This window comes from Macaca fascicularis, chromosome 17 (assembly GCF_037993035.2).
Source record: "Macaca fascicularis isolate 582-1 chromosome 17, T2T-MFA8v1.1".
NCBI lineage: Eukaryota > Metazoa > Chordata > Mammalia > Primates > Cercopithecidae > Macaca > Macaca fascicularis.
Window position 1 is genome coordinate 70,402,115 of NC_088391.1, and position 21,956 is coordinate 70,424,070.

General features: G+C 33.7%; 1 protein-coding gene across 50 annotated transcripts in view; it reads right to left on the minus strand.

The window, feature by feature from the left end:
* RBM26 (RNA binding motif protein 26) overlaps nucleotides 1-21,956 on the minus strand; it is a 95,131-nt gene that overhangs the window by 29,553 nt on the left and 43,622 nt on the right. For 21 of the 50 annotated variants that reach the window (XM_074021248.1, XM_074021250.1, XM_074021243.1 and 18 more), the window contains 9 exons: nucleotides 18,872-18,983; nucleotides 17,576-17,735; nucleotides 14,539-14,703; nucleotides 13,741-13,872; nucleotides 12,463-12,534; nucleotides 3,980-4,105; nucleotides 3,558-3,632; nucleotides 1,976-2,143; nucleotides 332-436 (listed from right to left, as the gene is read on the minus strand). In XM_074021248.1, the coding sequence (XP_073877349.1) occupies nucleotides 332-436; nucleotides 1,976-2,143; nucleotides 3,558-3,632; nucleotides 3,980-4,105; nucleotides 12,463-12,534; nucleotides 13,741-13,872; nucleotides 14,539-14,703; nucleotides 17,576-17,735; nucleotides 18,872-18,983 (1,115 nt within the window). The remainder of the gene's footprint in view (nucleotides 1-331; nucleotides 437-1,975; nucleotides 2,144-3,557; nucleotides 3,633-3,979; nucleotides 4,106-12,462; nucleotides 12,535-13,740; nucleotides 13,873-14,538; nucleotides 14,704-17,575; nucleotides 17,736-18,871; nucleotides 18,984-21,956) is intronic. The other 29 variants (XM_074021252.1, XM_074021251.1, XM_074021245.1 and 26 more) reach the window with 3 other exon arrangements.

Below are 21,956 nucleotides of genomic sequence, written 5' to 3' on the forward strand. Positions count from 1 at the left end.
CCATAAGAATACCTGAAAAGCCTTTATTATAAGGTTTCTATTCCAGGGAGGACAGAACAAAAATAGAAAAGAAATAAAATTCATTAGAAATGGAGGAACTTGGGGATATAGGCTGAATTACTGCCACTCCTCATTAAGTAAGATTTTACCTAGCAGCTCTGAAAAATCTGTTGACCTCTTCCCTCTTTCCTATATTAACATCTCAATATATATGCCAGGGATTACCAACAATTACTAATGAGAATGAAGGGAAGGGAATATATTTTTAAATTGACCACTACAACTGCATTTGCTTCTTTCAAGCCTACTGTGTAGTTGTGATTAAACATACTTCCAGCTGTAATTCTGTATACTTTCTCCTAAGTTCAGTGACTTCTTCTCCAGCCTGCATCTTCTTATATAAATCCAGTTCTGTGTCAAGTAATTCCTTCTGCATCTAAAAAATAGTAATTAATATTTTAGGTGACAGTAATTATTATCCTGTACTGATACAAACCTTTTTATAATAACTTTTACACAGTCCTATTTAATCCATATATTTCTATCTCCAGTATAATCACTCTAGTACAAGCCAAAATACTCCACACCTCCACAATACTGCAACAGCTTCCTAACTTGTTGCTACTTTCACTGATTTTCCTATAATTCATTTTCCATATAGCAGCCAGAAGGAGATTTATGTAGACTGATATGGGGTAATTTAAAGGAAATAACTGAAAGGAAAAGTAAGTAACAAACCCTAAAAAACCAAGGCGCTAATGAGCATAACGGAGTATGTTTTTATGTAGAAAACATACCTATCTACATATATACATTTGCAAAAAGAAAATCTAGGATAAAACAGAACTAATGATACTGGTGTAGAAAACATACCTATCTACATATATACATTTGCAAAAAGAAAATCTAGGATAAAACAGAACTAATGATACTGGTGACCTATAAGGGGTGAGGACAGAGTGCCAGGAATCAAAGGGAAAGGGGTCTTTTATGTATTCCTTTTTACATAGTTTTTCTTTTGAACCATGAGAATTGTTTCATTTGTTCAAAAAATAAAATATAATCTGCAAGAACTGGGGCCAGAAAGAGAGGATCCAAAACTGAATACAAATGCAAATAGATTTAACTTTATCAAATTAGCAACTACACAAAAGGGGGACAAAAGTAATTTTAGACCATTGTTCTGACTTCACACCTTTAGTGGAATACACCTAGGCTTTAAAGAACGTAAATAAATTTTGAATTTTATATTTAGTTGGCTGTTGGGAGCGGTATTGTTGTAGCAATTTTGGTACTACTTTGAATGTATTATAGTACTGTGTTTAATAATAATATATTGATATTAGTGAAACCAAGTTGTCATTATGGGAATATAAATAAAATATGAAATAAGGAAGAACCACGTGGTGTTGGGTTTGAATTTAAAATATCAACTGGAGTCATGACTTTATACATATATACATACATACAGACACACCAAGTATAAACACTGTATAACTCTGTGTTTTCTTAATCACTTATTACCATCTAAAACTATCTTGCTCACTTATTTGTATCTAATAGGTTGATCTACCTGAATTTTCCCCTTTCAACCCACTGTGGACAGTGTTGTCAGAATGTTATTAATACTTTTCTATTATTAACCCTCTATATCACCAACTACTACTATATAAAACTCAAACTCTCAGTCAAGCAGTCAAGTACCTATATCACTTTGTCCTCAAGCTGCCTTTTCAAGATTACCCATGACTATTTTTCTAATTACTGACTTTCCAACTATAACTCCACAGAATTTAAAAAATTAGTAGATTTTACTTGTTCATACTTTTTAATTTATGGCAGGGGGAGAATGGTACATACAATGGTCAGATTTTGAACATAAGATATTACCTACAAGAAAAACTGAATCTTAAAAATGTAGTGTCTAATACTCTTTAGTAAGTAGTAATATGAACAACAATACAAATTAAAATACCTGAGTCTTGGTTTTTATACTTTTTGGAAGACAGCGCCCAGGAGAAGCAGCTTTGACCTCATCTTTCAACTTGGTAATATTTTTTGTCAAAACCTCTAAAGTTTTCATTATTTCTGCTTTATCTTCAGACTTCATTGTTTTGTTTTTCTCCAGTTTTGAAATTAACATCTGCCAAATTTTTAAAAAGAGAAAAATAAAGCTAATTACTCCTACTATCATTAACAAAACAAACACTGCAAAGTAAGTTTAAAAATAAATATTACTACTTTTTTTAGTTTATGCATTTGTGAGAAGGCTAACCATGACTAATTATCTAAAGATAGCAGAATAGCAGATTCAGTGATGCTAACTGTATCTCAATTAAAGTTTTACTCTTGGTTAAATTTGTGAAGAACTGTTACTATTCGGGTCTCTCAGAACATAAGTTCAAAGCACACAACCAGAAGAAACTCAATTCTATCACTGAAAAATTATCATTTTTGAAAAATATATTAACAATTTTACTTTCTAATTCATTTGTTGATGTTACCACCTCTAAGTATTCCCACTATCAATGTCATCTCCAGCCCAGAAAGAACGAGAGAAAAAGCTTTATGGTTTCTTTCATACAATGAGATATTAGAAAAAATGAATGTTTAATTACTTTTTCACCTGAGAATGATATTCCCAACATGAACAGGAAACAATAAGATAAGCAAGATAATATGGGGTAAAAGAAGCCACATGATTATTGTAGGTTTCCTGAATTAGGATGGCTTCAGTTTTTGGTTTTGTAAAGTACTGTGATTTCTCTTAAGTACATCCAACTTTAAATTAGAAAAGATATACATTTCAAATCAAAATGCAGTTTCTGTATTTTCAACATTTTGAAATGTCATACTACTAACCTTCATTACTAGACATAATCAAGAACTGAGACTAATTAAATGTTATAAATTAGAGTAACATGGTCCAAAAGAATGCAAATCACATAAGTCATTGTTAATTTTCTAGCAGTCACATTAAAAACATAAAAAGAAACAAATACAATTAATTAAATAAAATATTTTGCTTAACCTAATATATCCAAAATGTGACATTTCAACAATTGTGATGTTTTACTTTTTTCTTTGTACTACCTTTTGAGATCTAGTGTATATTTTACATTTATAGCACATCTCAGTTTGGACTAGAGACATTCCAAATGCTCAACAGTCAGATGTAGCTATCAACAGTCAGATGTGGTTACTAACTGCTATACTAAACAACACAGGACTAGAGGATCCTAAGCGAGTAAAGAAAGGTACATATCAATACTGAGAAAAAAAGTTCCATTTAATTATCTGTTGAACAAACTACTGTGCAGCAACACAGCTGAATAAACACCTTAATTTCATTTTATGTTGATAACTATAGTACCAGTTAAAGTATAAGTATACCCACCATTTGATGTATGCTCTTCATCTCCAATATTATCATTGACAAATATTTGTTTTACCATTACCAATTACAGCAAATCTTTTTATGACTATGCAGTATAACATTAAGTTCACTCCAAATTATAACATTTGCAATTTTGCCAAATCTAACTCTAATATTTTACCTTCTGTGTTTCAATGTGCTTTTCTAAAATTTCTTGTTTCCTTTTCCTTACATCCTGCTGAAGTTTCAATGCCTCCTAGAATCAGGGATCAAAAATATCATTAGAATATTACTAAGGATAAACAATACTATTCAAGAGAAGAGAAATGGTTGTAATCGCAGAAGCCTGTCAACAAAAATTATATGCAAGCCTTTTCTATGTAAAACTTAAAATATGTATGCAAGTTTCAAAGATTAATCACGGGAACCTTTCTTTCAAAGAAAAAATGTTTATTTACTGCTATACTATGGAAAATAAAGGTTCAGTGGCAGCCAACAAACACCCTTTTAGTCTTATTTTGCAATAAGCACTGAAAAAACACATACACAAACAAAACTTTTCTTATATGCAAAAATTTTTTATACTATACCAGTTGTACTTACCTGTTTTTTTTTCTGTGCTTCATTATTATCAACTGCAGAGGTGGAAACAAGTAAGGTTTTTTGTGCAGCCTTCAAAGCAGCTGGATTATAAACTGTTTTTGTTAGGCCAGTAGATGTAGACAACACCTACCAATACAAATTTAACTTTTAAAAATATGTATCAGCCATTCATGATATCCTATTTTCTATAAAACTCAACTTTAAAGCACTACTGTCAAACTTCAGCTTCAAAACACACTGAACTAAACGTATTTTATACTTATAAAAATGAAATCATATTTGGTGATTTGAAAGGCAGAGTATAAATAAGCTCTAACATTTAAAAAATATTAACACCAAATACCTATAGAAAAAAAAATAAAGAAAAACATAAAAATGTCAAAAACACTGCTATTACTGTATCACTGAGAAAGTATTAGTTGTTGAATATATTTACTAATATTTTTAGTGACGAAAGCAAAAACCACACTCAAGAGCATGGCACAGGAGGAAACTGGTTGCTGTCCCTCAATTTAACATGATCATTTGCAATCTCCAGTTCTGAAACATACCCTATTGCATTCATTCTCCATTCCTTTGGTAGCAATGTTCCTTCAGCTTGAACTGACCTTATTCCCCAAAACCCAGCTTAGAATCAGCCTAACAAAATCAAGACCTCTACAAAGCCTGAATCATTTCTCTCTTCTACCCAGGTCTTCACATGAAATTTTATTCCTTTGGCTATTAGGTAAAAATGCTATTAGCTATTTTTAGTTAGTGTTAGCGATTTAGTAAAAAAACGACCTGATAATATATTAATTAATGTGTCTTTTCCCCATCTACATTGTAAGGGCATTAACATAAAGACTATGCCTTTCTCTTCTGTGCATCTTCCAGTACCTAAGTCTTGTCACCAACTAATTATGAGACCACGGGTAAGATCAAGTACCATTTTGGGCCTCAGTTTGCTCATCTATAAAATAAGGAAGATGAACATGATGGTGTCTAAAGTCCTTACCAACCCAAAACTTCATTCCAAGATGGCAGAGATTTTGCTTGTTTTTTAACTTGGTTCAGTGCTACAAACAGTGCCCAGGGCACAGGATAAGTACTCAAAAAACCATTTCTGCACTAAACTAGACTGAAATGACTACAGGTCAGAGTGGACAACCTTTCCTACACAATGGTCAGCTCAAAAAAAAAAAAGGATTGGGTACCTTTTTTACCCTTCAAAAGCAAAACAGTTTAAGTTCCATGGGGTGGTTGGTTACTGGTTCTTAAAAAGAAGCCTAGGGATCCCTGCAGGGCCATCTACGAACGCTATAAAACTAAACATCAAAGCATGTGTGTGAACACTGCAAGTTTTCTGAGGAAAAACTGTTTCTAAAGTCTTAAAGGAGTTCATGACCTAAATAAGATTAAAAGAACTATCAAGTTTAAGAGTATAAATGAGAAAAGTGGCCCTATTTTTTAGCCACTGAAACATTAACATCTGGTTATAACAGGTAAGTAGCAATCTGAAGACTACTTTCTAAGCTTTCATCATGAAATTTGATTAGGGAACATCACGAATCACTATTCTAAGTATTCAAGAAGGTGTCAGCCTCTAAATGAAATAAAAACCTAAAATACTATAACTACTAGTTTCATACAGTACAGCTGACATTTAAAAATAAAGGTTCTTAACAACACTTGATGTGTATTAAAATTTGATCAATTATTATACTTGTGAGACAGGGTCTCACTCTGTCACCCAGGCTGGAGCATAGTGGCACGGACCTTGGCTCAATGAATCTTCCACCTTATGGGCTCAAGTGATCCTCAGCCTCCCAAGTAGCTAGGACCTCAGCCGCGCACCACCACACCCAGCTAATGTTTTGTATTTTTTGTAGAGACAGGGTTTCGCCATGTTGCCCAGGCTGGTCTCAAACTCCTGAGCTCAAGCAATCTTCCTGCCTTGGTCTCCCAAAGTGTTGGGATTATAGGTGTGAGCCACCACAACTGACCAATTAAACAAAGATTTTGTTTGTGGTCAGACTTCAGTGACCCTTCTTTGCAGTTCTAGAGAAAAATTTCTTCCATGCTACCTTACCACAGCACAAAACGCCAAACCATATGACTATACAAAGATAAGACAGTAACTGTATTAGTAGGGAAACACAGGATAAGCTGCTGAAAACAGAGTCTAATTAAGTTTCACAAACTGTTTTCTTCATGAGGATTCTATTAGTTGAAAAGTTGTGGCCAAAAAAAAAAAAAAAAAAAAAAAAAATTCCTAATTATTTAAGTGGGAAACAATGAATATCGTAACTCTATTTTCCAGTTTTTATTTTATATTATCTTCATAATAAAAGCAGTGAGAAGCCCAAAACAGACCCATATAATTGATTTAACCAAGTATCTCCAGTTTCAGTGAGAATACTTCTTTTCAAATCATTCTTAACATGTAGTATCAGGCTAAGGAGTGCTGGTTCAAAGTGAATAAAAGTATCTGACAATGATAAGACTCCTTTATTCCTAGAAGCATTCCCATTTCCTTTTTATGATCTAGGAACATCCCTCTGTAAACCTAGAACATGCGCGAATGTGACTCACTGAGCCTACAATTCAGTGACTGCAAGACACACTATCATTATGTACCCCTTCTAAAGAAAAAAAGGTTGCCAGTCATAACCTGTGTCTAACAATTATAAGACACAGCCCAATGTCAGAGGTGTTAAAATGTAAAAATGTGACTTATAAACAATGAACTGTGTTGTTCACTATTTGAATCTATTTGATTCTGGAGATCAGATAGTTTGGATAGTAAGAAACACGTGTTTTCAAAAGAAGAAAATCTATTAAAAATGAAATAAGTGGAGGGAAGTAACAAGCCCAACAGAAAAGAAGATACTTCAATTCCTAAGAACACACACACTGACTTCTCCAAACAACCACATCTCTATTTTCCAAATGCATTTCTATATGTGCTGTAATTTTTACATATTTACTTCTATACATCTTACTACACTTAATCTCAACTGTGTGTGAATTATTTTGGATTTTCTGTATCTACAACCATGTCATCTGCAAGCAAACAGTTTTGTTTATTTCCAATCTTTATATGGTTTATTCTATTTTCCTTTCTTAGTGTACCCATGAGTCTCTCCAGTACAAAACTGAAAAAAAAATAAAAGTGATGCGAATGGACATCCTTGTCTTTCCCAACCTCAAGGAAAAACAATCAATATTTGACAATTGAATATTATGTTAGCTGTAGCAGTTTTTTTTTCTTTTTTTTGCAGATTTCCTTCATCAAATTAAACAGTTTTTCTCTATTCCTCCTTTGCAGAGTGTTTAATGTAACTAAGTAACGGATTTTATCAAACGCTTTTTCTACTGAGGTAAATCATCTAGGGTTTTTCCTCCCTCATTCTACTAATGTCAATTAAACTGATTTTTCCAATGGTAAATCAACCTTGAATTGCTGGAATAAATACTACTTGGCCATGACTGATTATATATTTCACGTATCACTGGGCATTTGCTAATATTTTGTTTAGGATATTTGTGTCTATGTTCATGACAGATGTTGGTCTGTAATTTTCCTTTTTTATAGTATATTGTCAGGTTTGGTATGCTGAACTCAGAAAGTAAGTTGAAAAGTATCACATGCTGTGTTGTTAAAATGTATAGCACTAACACCTTTAGTTTTCCCTAAAGAGAGGGAGGTTACAATCCATTAACACCTCCTTATTTTATTTCCTATGTAAAGTATTACCAGTCATAACTACAGGGAATTGTAAAGAAAGAGAAAAACAGCTGTTTTTCATAGATAAGAATGGAAGGGGAAAAAGTGTTTTGTAAAATTAAGTTATCCAAGTATCATTTTTAAATAACCAATGCCCAAGTAGACATTACATACAAATATAGTTATGATGTTTAACAGCCACACTCACAATAAATAGCTCCAACAGGTTTTTAAAGCAGAAATACCTTGGTTTAATGCAATCAAAAGACGGTATCTGAGGAACTATGTGTAAGAAGTGTATTAATACAGTTACTGTATGGTCAGTCTTCATAGTAAGTAAATAGTCACCTGTTCAGTAAATCTGAATGTTCGTTTATGATATTCACTTAAAGCAGCACATAGATGTGCGTTCTGTACCAAGCCTGAGAATTCTGATGAGAAGAATGGGATTTTGATTTAAAGTTAAATTTATACATACTTTTAGATATTAATAGTTTTTAAATTCCAAGAATACAAAGTATGTTTGAATGCACTGATCTATCTTACCTTTTTTGTATCTTTCAAAATTTTATTCTTTTAATTGACAAAAACTGCATAGAGATGTTCCTTAACTTATGATGGGGCTACATCCATTGTAAGTTGAAATCCCATTTAAGTTGAAGATACATTTTTAACTTGTAAGTAATAAATGCATCATCAAATTGAAAAGTCGTTAGTCAAATCACTGTAAGTTGATGACTGTATATTTATCATGTACAACATGCTGTTTGAAATATACACACTGTAAAATGGCTAAGTCAAGCTAATTAACATTTGTATTACCTCACCTTTTTTTCTGTGGTGAGAACACTTAAAATTTACTTTCTTGGCAATTTTCAAGAACGCAACACATTGTTATTAACTATAGTCACCATGTTGTACTATAGATTTCTTTATTTCTTCTAACTGAAGTTTTATATCTTTTGATCAACATTTCCCAATCCCCTGCCCTCAGCCCCTGGTAACCACCATTCTACTCTCTGCTTCTATGAGTTCAACTTTTTAAGATTCCACATATAAGTGGAATAGACAAAGGGATTAAAAGAAACAAAGACTAAAAATCTTGCAGAGATATATTTTAACAAACATCAAAGTAAAAAATATGTACAGCTAGTAATGAATTTTTGCTACACAAATAGCCTAGTTACTACAAAGTTCAGCAAAGCTAATATATTCAAATAAATTAATTTCATATTTTCCTGTAAAAAAATAATCGAGATAATCCCAACAGAGGCCAATGCATTAATTTAAAAAAATTTAAAAGTCAGTAACAGTTAAGAAAAAAAAAAAAAAAAAAACTATCACAAATCCCTCCTTTTTTTTTTTTGAGACAGAGTCTAGCTCTGTCGCCCAGGCTGGAGTGCAGTGGCGCCATCTCGGCTCACTGCAACCTCTGCCTCCTGGGTTCGAGCGATTCTCCTGCCTCAGACTCCCATGTAGCTGGGATTATAGGCACCCGCCACCAGGCCCACCTGATTTTTTTATTTTTAGAAGAGACGGGGTTTCACTGTATTGGCCAGGCTGGTCTCGAACTCCTGACCTCGTGATCCGCCTACCTCGGCCTCCCAAAATGCTGGGTTTACAAGTGTGAGCCATGCGCCCGGCCAAATTCCTCTAAATCTTTAAAGTAGCAAAGTTACACAACAAATCCAAATTTCAAAAATCCAAGGAAACATAGTAAGATTTGCTTAGCATCTACACAATGGCAGCTGCTAAACCAACAGCTGAAGTTTCTCTATGACATGCAATATTCTTTTAATTATACCAGACAATTTTCCTTTTAAAAGTTCCATGGTATAGATGTTAATATACCATCAAGCAAAGAGACCAAGATATATTTTTAAACTGCAAAAGACATGAGTAAAGAATAATAACATCCTGTATCATAAATTCGATATCTAAAGCTGATATGATAAAAAAGATCAAATATTCCATTGGTTATTCAGTTTACCTTCTTAGAATTTAGAAGGCATTTAGCAAGATAATTTGAACAGTTAAAAAAACTAACCAGGACAGTACATACAGATGTAGCCCTTTATTCTTCATGAATTTCTTTAGTAAGCAGAGGCACTCAAACACAATTTATTAAATCTATTCACATAATAACTAAATACCTATTGCAAATCTTCGTATTTACCATCAGCAATTACGTTTTAACTTTAATCTCTTCTAGCCCCCTCATGAAAATGGGGTCTCAGAATAAAGAATAATCACTAAAGGTTTTACTGCATGTGGTTGATAGGGAAGGTATAAAATGTTACATTTGCGCATTCATTTACTTTAATAATGACATAGGATACTGTGTAGATACAAGCTTTGGGTTTTCCCCTGCCTTCATTTTTTTTAAATAAAGAATCTTTCAACTAATATTTGATGATGGGGGACATTCTTCTATTCTTTCTAAGACTTCTTTGAATCACTGCCCTGTAAGTGTTTTGGACCCAAACCCCCTAATGATTAGGGGAACAGAAACAACAGAAATAAGCAAAAATAAAATGTTTCTCTGTAAAGACACTCACTGAAGACAAATAAAAGTTACATACTTACTGTTTTCCTTAATAGGCTGTTTACAGTATTTATCAAAAATATTTTTCCCCATAAATAGCTTGCTACCACAAATGAATTTTTCTCCATAAAAATTCAGTTAGTGGTTTATTGCATTAGCATAATATATATATATTAGTCTATCCATTAGTAAAGTTATATTATCAACTAGAAATCTGTACTCACAATACACTGCAAAAATTTTATAAAAGCTATCAGTACATACTTCAATTTTAAAAGTCCAAATCTTACATTACACAGACTCCAAATATAACTGAGTATGTCTCTAGAATTGCTCAGTAGTACACTAAGTATAGCTGAACTTAGTGTTAAGTTTTATTTTACTTTTAATTGACAGAATTGTACATATTTATGGGGTACAGTGTGATGTTTTGATACAAACATACATTATGTAATAATCAAAATCTATCACCTCAAACACTTCCAGTGTTTCTTTCTTCTGCAATACTTATTTTCAAGGAGGATAAACCTAATCAAAGTAAGTATTTGATACTGCTAAATTTAGTGGCACAGACTAAGCAGCACAGAAATTCCAAGGAGGAGGGGGGATAACAGAAAAATCTGGAGGTTTCATGGGAGATGTTAGAGAGACTTTCACTCTTTAAAGAATGACTAGAATTTAGTTAGGTGGGGGAAATGCACTCCAGAAAAATCACCCCCCCAAAAAACAATAATAATAAAAGTCAGGAAAGGCCAAAGGACAATGAGCAGAAAAGTACTCCCTTGGGTAGAAAGGAAAGACTAGAGCAGAAGTAACAGAACTAGAATTATTGAGTTATCGATGAGCTGTGAATCAAGGAAAGTAATTTAGCTGAGAAACTCAAAGTTTCTATAATGAATTAACACCAAAATAAGTCTGAGTGTAGGATGGTGACAGTACAAACTAGAGGAGGGGAATTCCAGGATTCCAGTTAAGACACTGCACCCAGAGGCTAGGGAACTGAAGGTGGCAGAAAAAGAAGTGGTCTGCAAACACAAGTAAATGATTGTAAGGCTGTTAGATCACACAGCTTAGAAAATGGTGGTATCACTTTCTGATCTAAGGGCTAGGATAAGTTAATTTATACCGGAAACAACGAATTCATTTTAGGCACATTATGCCCGAAGTAATGCTGAGATGCCCAAGAGGAAAGTCTGATACACAAACTCAGATTCAAATATCTAAAACTGCCGAAGTTTAACACTGTAAATAAAGAAAATAATATACTGAAGAATATAGTGAAGACAACAGGGCAGCTATCTCACTGATGTACTGTTTATTTCTGAAATCGATTTCCAATCTTCAAACTGAAAAGAGCCATGGACCAGAAATAGGAGCCCCAAATTCTAGTTCTGGCTCAGTGACTCACAGTATACAGATGAAATCATAACACTGTTTGGGCCTTGATTTTAAGATAAGCATCTAGAACTAAGAAAGATTATTTAATTCTCACATTCTGTGATTTCATATGCCTCAAATAAAATTAAAGACAAAGCATTTACTCATACCTAAACAGAAAAAAAATAACATCTACACAAAACTGTAAGATATATCCATAAATGGTCCTGATTTAATATTTACCCCCTTCATTAAAAAAAATGACTAAACGCATTGTTATGCTACATCAATTACTGTTGAGTAATAAGTAAAAAACTTACATTTACATCATCCTTTCCATTTTCCGAAAATATATGTAAACAAATGATTTTATTTGATCCTCAGAAAACCCCATAAGCAAGACAAATATTACCATCACCATTTTACCGATGAGTAAAAAGATTCAGAAAAATTAAGAACACTGCCCAATGTCATGCAGTTAGTAAGTGAAGAGCCAGGGCTCAAACTCAGGTGAGTGAAATTCCTAATCATGGCCCTTTCTATTAGGCTGCCAGAGTTGTCAAATCAAAATGCACAGTATCTCTAAGGAAAACAAAGTAAATAAAAAGAATAAAACAAAGAAAAGGAATGGAGTACACGGAAATATAGTGGGAGGCAAGTATTAAAATGCTGATGCAAAAGTAAAAAAAGGAAAATATTTTTCTTTTTCAGCAAATGGAAAGCAAAAGGTAGGAAAAGATACAGATACTATTAAGAAGCAAGAGTTTAGAACTATGAAAAAAATTAAAAATTAAGATGCCACCTGAAAACATTTATGAAGCCAAGACAAACACATCATGCTATTCTTCTTACCTTTTCAGTTGCTGAAACAGATGGCTTTGATACAAAACCCAACCTGTCCTTCACAGATAACTTAGTTACATTCTAAAAAAATTAAAATGGACATATTCAGTGTTTCCCCAAACATATAAAAGTCTGTTGGGATCTTGAACATTCTGATTCTACTAATATATACAGAGCCTATGAGTATACCAACACTAACCACAAAAACTTGGTTCTTCTTAAAAGAAAGAGAAAGAAAATATGTGGGAAAACAAAAATAAACAGTATGCAATATTATTCAATCATGAAAAATGATGTAAACTAAGAGGTCTGAGCCATGTGGTTGCTAAAGTCCCTGCCACTGACACAGAATAAATTAGGAGAAAATCTCAAATTTTAAAAATTAAAATATATGCCCATTTACTGAGCTTAAAAATAGTGCCAACTTCTTCTAAAGTATGTTTATTTTATATCCAAATATACTGTATTTGGAGATAACTTGGGATGTTAGGACTGGGCATTTTTAAAATTAACTAATAATTTACCAACTGATATTCTGCATGTCCTTGCAGAAATTCAACATCTTACTCTTCAGGAATTATCTAGGAAGAATACTTTAGTAAGGTGGCATCCATTAGCTAAGTAGGATACTACATCCTAACTCTATTTTACACAGCAAATGCTGAAACATCGGGAGACAAAGGAAAGCTAAGTTTCAGAGACTGAGAGTGTAGAAACAAGAAACTGCCACTCAAGTGTCGAAGGAAGTGGGAAGGAAATGATACATGGAGAAAAGAATCCCAGAGTCAGGAATAAGTGATGCAAAGTTATGAGAGCGGTCTAAGTACTTAAAACAGTATAATATCAAGCATGCTTAACTTGATGGTTTAAGCCTTCCCTTCCCATAAGCTTTTAGTCAGTCTACTACACAATTATCTCTGGAACAGAATTCTAATTAAGTAAAAAGATGATAGAAAAAATAAGATTTAATGTACTCAACTTCACTCTTCAGGCAGTTTTGCTGAAATATATCTCCTCCACAAAGTGAGAGAGAAATCTTTCTCATAAATATTAACTGGAGAGAAGAATTTAAGATTCAAATACTATAGGAAAAGTAGAGACTGAGAAAATGTTATGGTAATGGTAAAAATTAAAAAAAAAAAAAAAACCTTATAGGTGGGGTTCAAATATGTAAAGACTATCATATTTCTATGTAAAATATATATAATTAACTATAATTCAAATCACCAAGGGAAACTAAATTACTGAGAACCTATTACAGGCACAATCGTAAGATCTTCGCTTTACCTGAGGAAGGTCTGAAGTGGCACTCTGGGCTTCTGCAGGTTCAATAGTATTTGAAGGTACTGGACCCAGTCGCTCTTTGACTGACTGCTTCACAACAGGCAAAATGGGCTGCTGGACTAAAGGCTGCATTACCTCAGAACAAGAAAAAAATGTTAAACAAGTTGATTCATTCAAGAGGATGGAAAGCGACCTGTGTTATTTTGTTACTAAATTGCCCATGCAGAGAAAGTTTTTAAAATACAGCTTAGAGTCAAAACCTAACTGCCTTCTAATTTCATCCACACATATATAAAGATGTTATCTTTGCATAAAATAACTTATTTACTGGAAAAGATTAAAGTCCATCTTTCACTGTCTTCTGTTTTAACAATCAAAACCCACACTGCTGTTAATAAACCTCTATATAAACACTGACTAATTCACTGATGGGGTTGGGACAGAAAGGAGAGAGAAAAGGGAGAGGGGAAAGAAGAGAGAATTTCTAAGATGAACCTACAGTCTAAATTTCTGGAATATACACAGCTATCATTTACTGAGTACCTCCTATCTGCCAGGGACTATTCTATATGCCTCACACACATCATGCTATTCTCTCAACTAGCAATTAACATCACAATTATATGAGAGAACAGGTTAGAAAGGTTGAGTAACTTTTTCAAGTCTTTACAGGTAACAGAAGCTAAATGCAGAACTCAGGAGTGAACTCAGGCCTACTTGATTCCAATGCCTCTACTTGTAAACACTATGCTAAGAGCTTTCTAAGAAATGCACATACTTTTACACAAATTTCTATCTTACCTTTGGAGAAGTAGTTTGTAACTGCTGGGTGCTTCCTTCTCTGTGCCAATAAACCTTAATAAAGCGATTGTTTAATACCGCCTCCGTACTTGATATTGCTTTCTTTGCTTCTTCGTATGTTGCAAATTGGATAAGGGCACCTTCAGGATCACCATTATAAGCAACCTAAGATTTAAAATATTAAGAACAGTGAATTTCCAAAGGAATCTGTTGCTTCATAGAGTAAAATTCCTCAAGAAGTGAAATACTGGTCCCTCCAAGTAAGATTCTGTATTTATACTTCCTAGTATCTAGATTAGTAGACCACAGTCTACTTTTGCTCCAGAAGAAATAGTAACCAAGGATTGTTCACAGTATAAAAAGAGTCCCTCTATATAATAGCAGAGAAAGCCAACTGCATAAATGTTATACATAGGCATTCAAAGTGTTTCTCTTTTTATTCCCAATTTTAATAGCGACTATGAGAAACAATCCCGATTGTCAATAAACGACATGGCAAAGATCCACAGAATCTGAAGGCGGCAGTAAACTACTTTGCAAGGGGTTAGCTCTAATAAAAAATTACAGAAAAATCCATCTGAACAACTACCCAAATTCGTAATTCTCACATTTCCAAAAGCACAAGAAAATTTAAGAACAAAAAAAGAGACCATATAATAACAGCATCAATCACATTTGATACATGAGAAAACTGAGATTTCAAGGAATGTGATTCTATAGACACTTACAGCTAATAAGTAATAAATCCAAGACTTTTCACTTCAAACTTCCTATTCTTTCAATAATAGAGTTTTCCAAAGTGTGGTATATAAACCACTGTAGTGTGCAGCAATACAGAACAGAGATTAAGAGTGGCCTGGGCCAGGCATGGTGACTCATGTCAGTAATCCCAGCACTCTGGGAAACCAAGGCAGGAGGACTGCTTGAGCCCAGGAGGTCAAGACCAGCCTGGACAACATATTGAGACCCCATTGGTACAAATAATAATTGAAAAAATACTAGCTGGGTGTGATGGCACACAACTGTGGTCCCAGCTACTCGGGAGGCTGAGGCAGGAGAATCACATAAGCCCAAGAGGTCGAGGCTACAATGAGCCGTAACCATGCCATCTCACTCCAGCCTCAGTGACAAGAGTGAGACTCTATCTCAAAAAAACAAAAAACAAAAAACAAAACAAAAGAGTAGTTGGAATCAAACTGCCTGGCTCAAACTTTGGCTACTACTTTCACATGAACATGATCAGGTTACTTAACCTTTCTGGGCCTTGTTTTCTTTTTCTACAAATGAGAATAACCATACTCACTCTTTAGGGTTATTTTAAGAATTAAATAATTCACATAGAACAGAGAGTATACACAGTCAGAAGTATTCAATCACCATTAACTATGAAGATAATTTTGGTAACATTTTAAAAATTATACATTTTTTAAGACTTTATAAACATCAATTTTATCACTATGTTTAATTAGCATGAAGCTAAAGAGTTTTGAAAACTGATTTTGAAAAACATGTTTTAAGAATAATGCAGGTAGTACATAGACATGGCAAAAGAACCAATCAACAGAAGATTTCAACCTCACTAGTAATTGAGTAAAAGCAAATAGAAACAACAGTGAGATATGTTTTGCCCCTCAGCTTTAAAAAAAATTTTAAATATTAGTAGTTAATTGTGTGAAGAATATTTTGAAAACCTTTTTATGACTAGATATAGTGGTAGATCAAATAAAATTGCCATAAAAAGATAACTCAGAGACATTCAAGATCTAACTAACCACAGGGTAATGTGTATACTATGGGCTCATAAATACTTTTAAGTTTGTGTGCAGATAAACAGACACAGAATTGTGTAACAAAAAATCTAAAATAACATATGATAAACTGTCAACAATAATGTAATTATAGATGGGCAGGGGAATGGAACAGACACAAAGAGTTTTTGAAAGGGAACCACTTCCTTTAAATTCTATGTATATATTTCTGTCGCCCTACCTGAATCAAACATGAATTTTTTCCCCTCTATTACTTTTATAGTACTTTTTAATGGCAAAAAACACAAAATTTTCCAAAATATCCTAAGTTGTTAGGATGAATCGTATCCTCTAATATTTGTTTTTATTAAATTATAAAACATAATTATTTTAATTGCAAAAAGAACACCATACAAAATGGGGGTAAAATTCAACATACTATTTCAACACTTTCAACACATCACATAATATAAACTCAATACTAAAAAAACACCCAAGTTATATATACCCAAGCCAAGGTCTAATTATAGGTGCAGTCAAATACAAATTACTGTTACTGTTACTTACGTTGAAGGATATTCAAAAGTGGTAAAGAAAAAGTAAACGTTTAAACTAATTACGGATTACAAGGTATCTGGGCCCCAAAAGTCTCTATTAAGTGTGTCCCGCCATACGGGTGACAAAAATAAATCTAAAATTTCTGCTGAAATGATTTTGAGAAACTGAGGAAATGAAAACTATTGTAAGATTGGATTTTACCACTGTGATTAACTTTGCTGTAGTTTTATGACAACCTTTATTAGACAAAAAGTTTATAATATGATTAATTGAAACACTGAAAATTGTATTTTTTCTAAAAGACAGAGTTCCATTTCATGTCCAATTTTCCCAATTGAGAGTAACAAATTTTCTATTTTTTTTTTTTTTTTTTTGGAGACGGAGTTTTGCTCTTGTCGCCCAGGCTGGAGTGCAGTGGCATGATCTTGGCTCACTGAAACCTTAGCCTCCCAGATATAAGCGAATTCTCCTGCCTCAACCTCCCGAGTAGCTGGGATTGCAGGTGCCTGCCACCACACCTGGCTAATTTTTGTATCTTTAGTAGAGACGGGGTTTCACCATGTTGGCCAGGCTCAGGTGATCTGCCCGCCTTGGCCTCCTAAAGTGCTAGGATTACAGGCGTGAGCCACCACGCCCAGCCTTATAGTATTTATTTCTAAAGGTAGTTTTCTTATTACATTAAGTTCCCTAAACAATAAGAAGAGATAACAAAACCATTTCATGGCTCTTACCTGTAAGTTAACCAAGGTTCCAAATCGACTAAAATGTTCATTAAGTTTGCTGATATTATTTAATTCTGGAGGAACTTTTCTAAGTTCAAGTTTGGTATTTTCATTTCCAAATTGAACCTTCTTCTGAAAGCCTGGGCTGTTTGTTCTATTAAAATTTGGTCTGTAAACAAAATTCAAGTTAGCCAATACATTTATAAATCCTGACCCCGACCAAATATAAGGGAATAAAGTTTAACAAAATAGATATCCGATTAAGTTCAATTTTCCCCCAAATTGAAATTACTGGTTGATAAAGGAAATTTAAAATTTTCTTCCAACAATGAAGTTTCCAAATGAGCACTGTTAGCACCTTTCATGGAAGCCAGCTGAGAAGGGTTCTGCCATATCACTTGTTACTTTCCACTTCTGATCCACCTCTACTTAATATTCCTATCAGGAAAAGTCTCAGTACCCTCTTTTAGTCAATTTGCATATATAACCTTTATTCTGATTCTGTAAACGCCAGCTTACTAAAAAATATCCTACCTTAAAACTTTAAGTTTTAAATTTGATTTTAAATTTTATTTTCTTTGATGACAGTCTCAACCTCTTTCCTACTTTTTTAAAAAAAGAAAAAAAGAATTGTTGGAACTATAGAGAATACATTTTGACACTTGAAAAAAGGACAAAACTGTGGCCTGGAGAGGTTACACTGCATTAAATCACAGAATTAATCACAAAGAACCAGAAACTATCCATTATTAAGTAGATGTTAAAGCTCTAAAAGTGATCCTAGTTTCTCTTCACACATTTATTTATAAATGAATCATTTCACACATATCTTAACATTCTGATTCCTTATCCCTTTCTCTGAAGCTCTTCCTTGACCATTCAATGCCTATCCAGATTCCCTAACCCCCACAAAAGCCCTTTCTAGCTCCAAACAGCAACCTTCCACATATGAAAGTGTCTTGACAGGTCTGATCTACACCTCCTTTCTCTAATGATGAGAGGCTCATGATTATCCTGTACATAGCTAGTACTCAACAGGTCTAAGTTAAAGAGTGAGTTTTTTGGAGGAGGGTAAATGATAAGAGGAAAAAATTAGGCCCTCAACTATCACACCATTTCTGTAAGAAAATGCTTTTCTAACATCAGACAACTAACTTACGAATTTTTAGAAAACTCACACTTAGGAATTGTTTACAGAATAGAGTAACATTTTTGGAAGAAAACAAACCGTATTATCATAAAATACAGAAACGATCCTAAAAATCAATGCACAACTACACTCCTCAATCTTCCCGGCCACCTTACTTATCAAACCAAGTCTTCTTTGTAGGAACTCCAGGCTCTCCAGAACCAATGGTTCTTTTCCTTGATTCTGAGTCCACTACTATCCTCATACTGCTTTTATTAGGAGGCTTTTCTGTTTTAAAACAAAAGAAAATGAAAAAAATAAGCATAGGTTAATCTTTTCTATTTATCATAGATACCTTCTTCATACAGAAAAATTTCTGGGTTTTGTCTAAACATATATATATATTTTTTTAGAAGAAATATATATAAATGTATACTAGTAGAAATAGAAATAAATGTATACTAGCTCCCCCTCATCCAGTTTCACTTTTACGATTTCAGTTACCTCTTGTCAACCACAGTCCAAAATTACGGAAAACTACAGAAATAGTAAACAATTCCTAAGTTTTAAACTGCTTGCAGTTCTGAGTAGTGTGATAAAATCTCACACCATCCTGCTCCAACACTCGATCTCACCATGTAGGCATTTTATCATCTCCTATCATCCCAAGAAGGGTAAATACAATAAGATATTTGACAGAGAAAGACAGGGACCATTCATATAACTTATTATAGTATATTGTTATAATTGTTTCATTTTATTATTAGACATTGTTGTTTAGCTCTGTGTCTGATTTACAAGTGAAACTTTATCACAGGTGTGCCTGTATAGGAAAAAGCATTGTGTATGTAGGGTTTGGTACTCTGTGTGGTTTTACACACGAGGAGTCTTGGAACATATGACCCACAGACGAAGGGGAATTACTGTATATTCAAATACAATAATCTAAGGGTTTTCTAAAATTTATTTCAATATATTCATTTCACACCTAACTATGAAAAAGAATCAATTCTCATATGCCAAATTAAGATGTGATTCTGTAGGTCACTTCTTTGTAGATAAAACCCAAGTCACCATTCCCATCTACCATCACTACAAATATACATATATATATATATATATATATATATATGCACACAAATGAGAAAGAATCACTTTGAGGCTTTAAGTTCACAGTTTTGAAATCAAATGCACAACCTAAAAGGTTCGAAACTTAACACTAAACCAATAACCTTTGAGAATTGATAGCTTAGAGTTACGATTTGAAGTGAGCTGCTTTTAAATATGGAATAGATTCATAAAATATGAACATAATGAAAGCATACTTGCTTTAAAAAGGAAAAGATTCAAGTCTAAAATACAGTGTAAAAGAGATGTAAAAGTCTGTTACTTTCAACATTTTATATTTACTTCATGGCATGTAATGAGCATAGCACATTTAATCTGTTATTCCCAAATGACTCCAAAGTTTAAAACATGCAAACCTTAATCCACAGAGAAAAATGGAACTTAAAAACTCCTTTTTTATAGATGGTAAAATTGATTGTCTAAAATCCTATTCTTACATATTTCTAAACACATAACTAACCAAAAGAACTGAAGATCTGTTTCAGCACAATCTCTGTCATGGCTACAGCTATGGTCTCCTTCAGGAGGACAGCATATAGTCAATTCTAAATTTCAACTTCTTGGTTCTCTCTGGAAATCCTACAGGTATCTCAAAACTCAGTATGCAGAACATTCAAATTATCTTCATATTAAGTCTACCTTTCTTTTTTCTTAAACATTTCTATTAAAGAAACTACCATTTTCCCAATCATTCCAGTCAAGTCATATTTGATATATAACTACCCACAGATGCCATACATACAGAGACTCAAATCAATGCTTGGGACCCTTGCTACTTTCCTCCATTTTGAACCTTTCCCAGGACACTGAAACCTCCCATCAACATTCAAACATTACAGCTCAAATTACTCCATTTTAAACAAAAAGAAACGCTCCTAAAACCAGTTTTCCCTTTAGCAACAACATCTCTCTCCATACCCCCACAGCCCTTTCCTAATCAATGTCCACACTTACTAACTTTGCTCTCTTAACACCCACTCGCTAATCCTCTGAAAACTGGCAGTTGCTCCCATTACTGCACTTTACTTGCTCGTGCTAAAATCACTCATGTCCTCACTTGTTGCTTAAGTCTATGAATACATCCCAGTCCTCTTACTGGACCTCACAGGAGAATTTGTGGCTGTTGATCATCTCCTTTTCCATCTTAGATATTATATTCCCTGGGTTTTTAGGAATCCCCACTCCTTGCTTTTGTCTGCAGCTTTTGGGCTTCATTTCTAAGTTTTCTATAAAGTTCCCCTTTCTCTGTCCATTTACTTTGATGCTGATATTTGTCAAGCAGTTATACTTGGGTTTTCTCATCTCACTTTATGTAGCCTTCCTAAAATAACTTTCTTATCTACTGCCATGGCTTCATTTATCTTTTTCAGTGATTCTCAGTTGGGATGGGGAGAGGAAGATTTTAGAAACACACGAGAAAGGTTTTTAAAATTATGTTCAGACCTACAGATTTTGGTATGGCTCCTTCTATTTCCCTTTACCTCCCACTGGTACTAATGGGACAGAAGAAAAGATAAAGGACTGAAGTTCTACATATGCATGATTCCAAAATCTGTATATTCTAGCCAGTTGTCTCTCATGGGCCTCAGACTTCCATATCCTATTTCCCACTGGACTTTTCTACTCACATGCCCCAGGGGCACAAGAAGTTAAACACTTTCAAAACTAAATTTATCTCTCTGTCAAAGCTGTTCTTCTCAATGAATGAGAATTCCTGCCCAATTATCCAGGGCAGGAAACGGGTGTCTAATTTCATCCTCTTATTACCCCTATTCTAAGCCTCCAAATTCAGTAAGTTACAAGTTCTGTCAATTCTTTCCACTAAACTTAATTTTTTTTCACTTCTATTATTACCCTAGTCCAGCTACTATCATCACCTCTATTCTAAAATTCTGTAAATGCTTTAATTAGCCTCTTACCTCCCTCTACATTCTTTACTTCTCTTCCAGTCACAAAATTCCTTCAGTTTCTTAAAAGTATCACAGGGTACATAGGCTGTATCTACTCTCTTCCTCTGTCTAACTCTGACTTATCCTACATCTCTAAAGCAGATAGGGTGGAAACATCCTGTATCTAGCTCCTGTGATGTTTCTCTGTCCAGTAGTACTTTCACAGGACCGGTTCTGCAAAAGG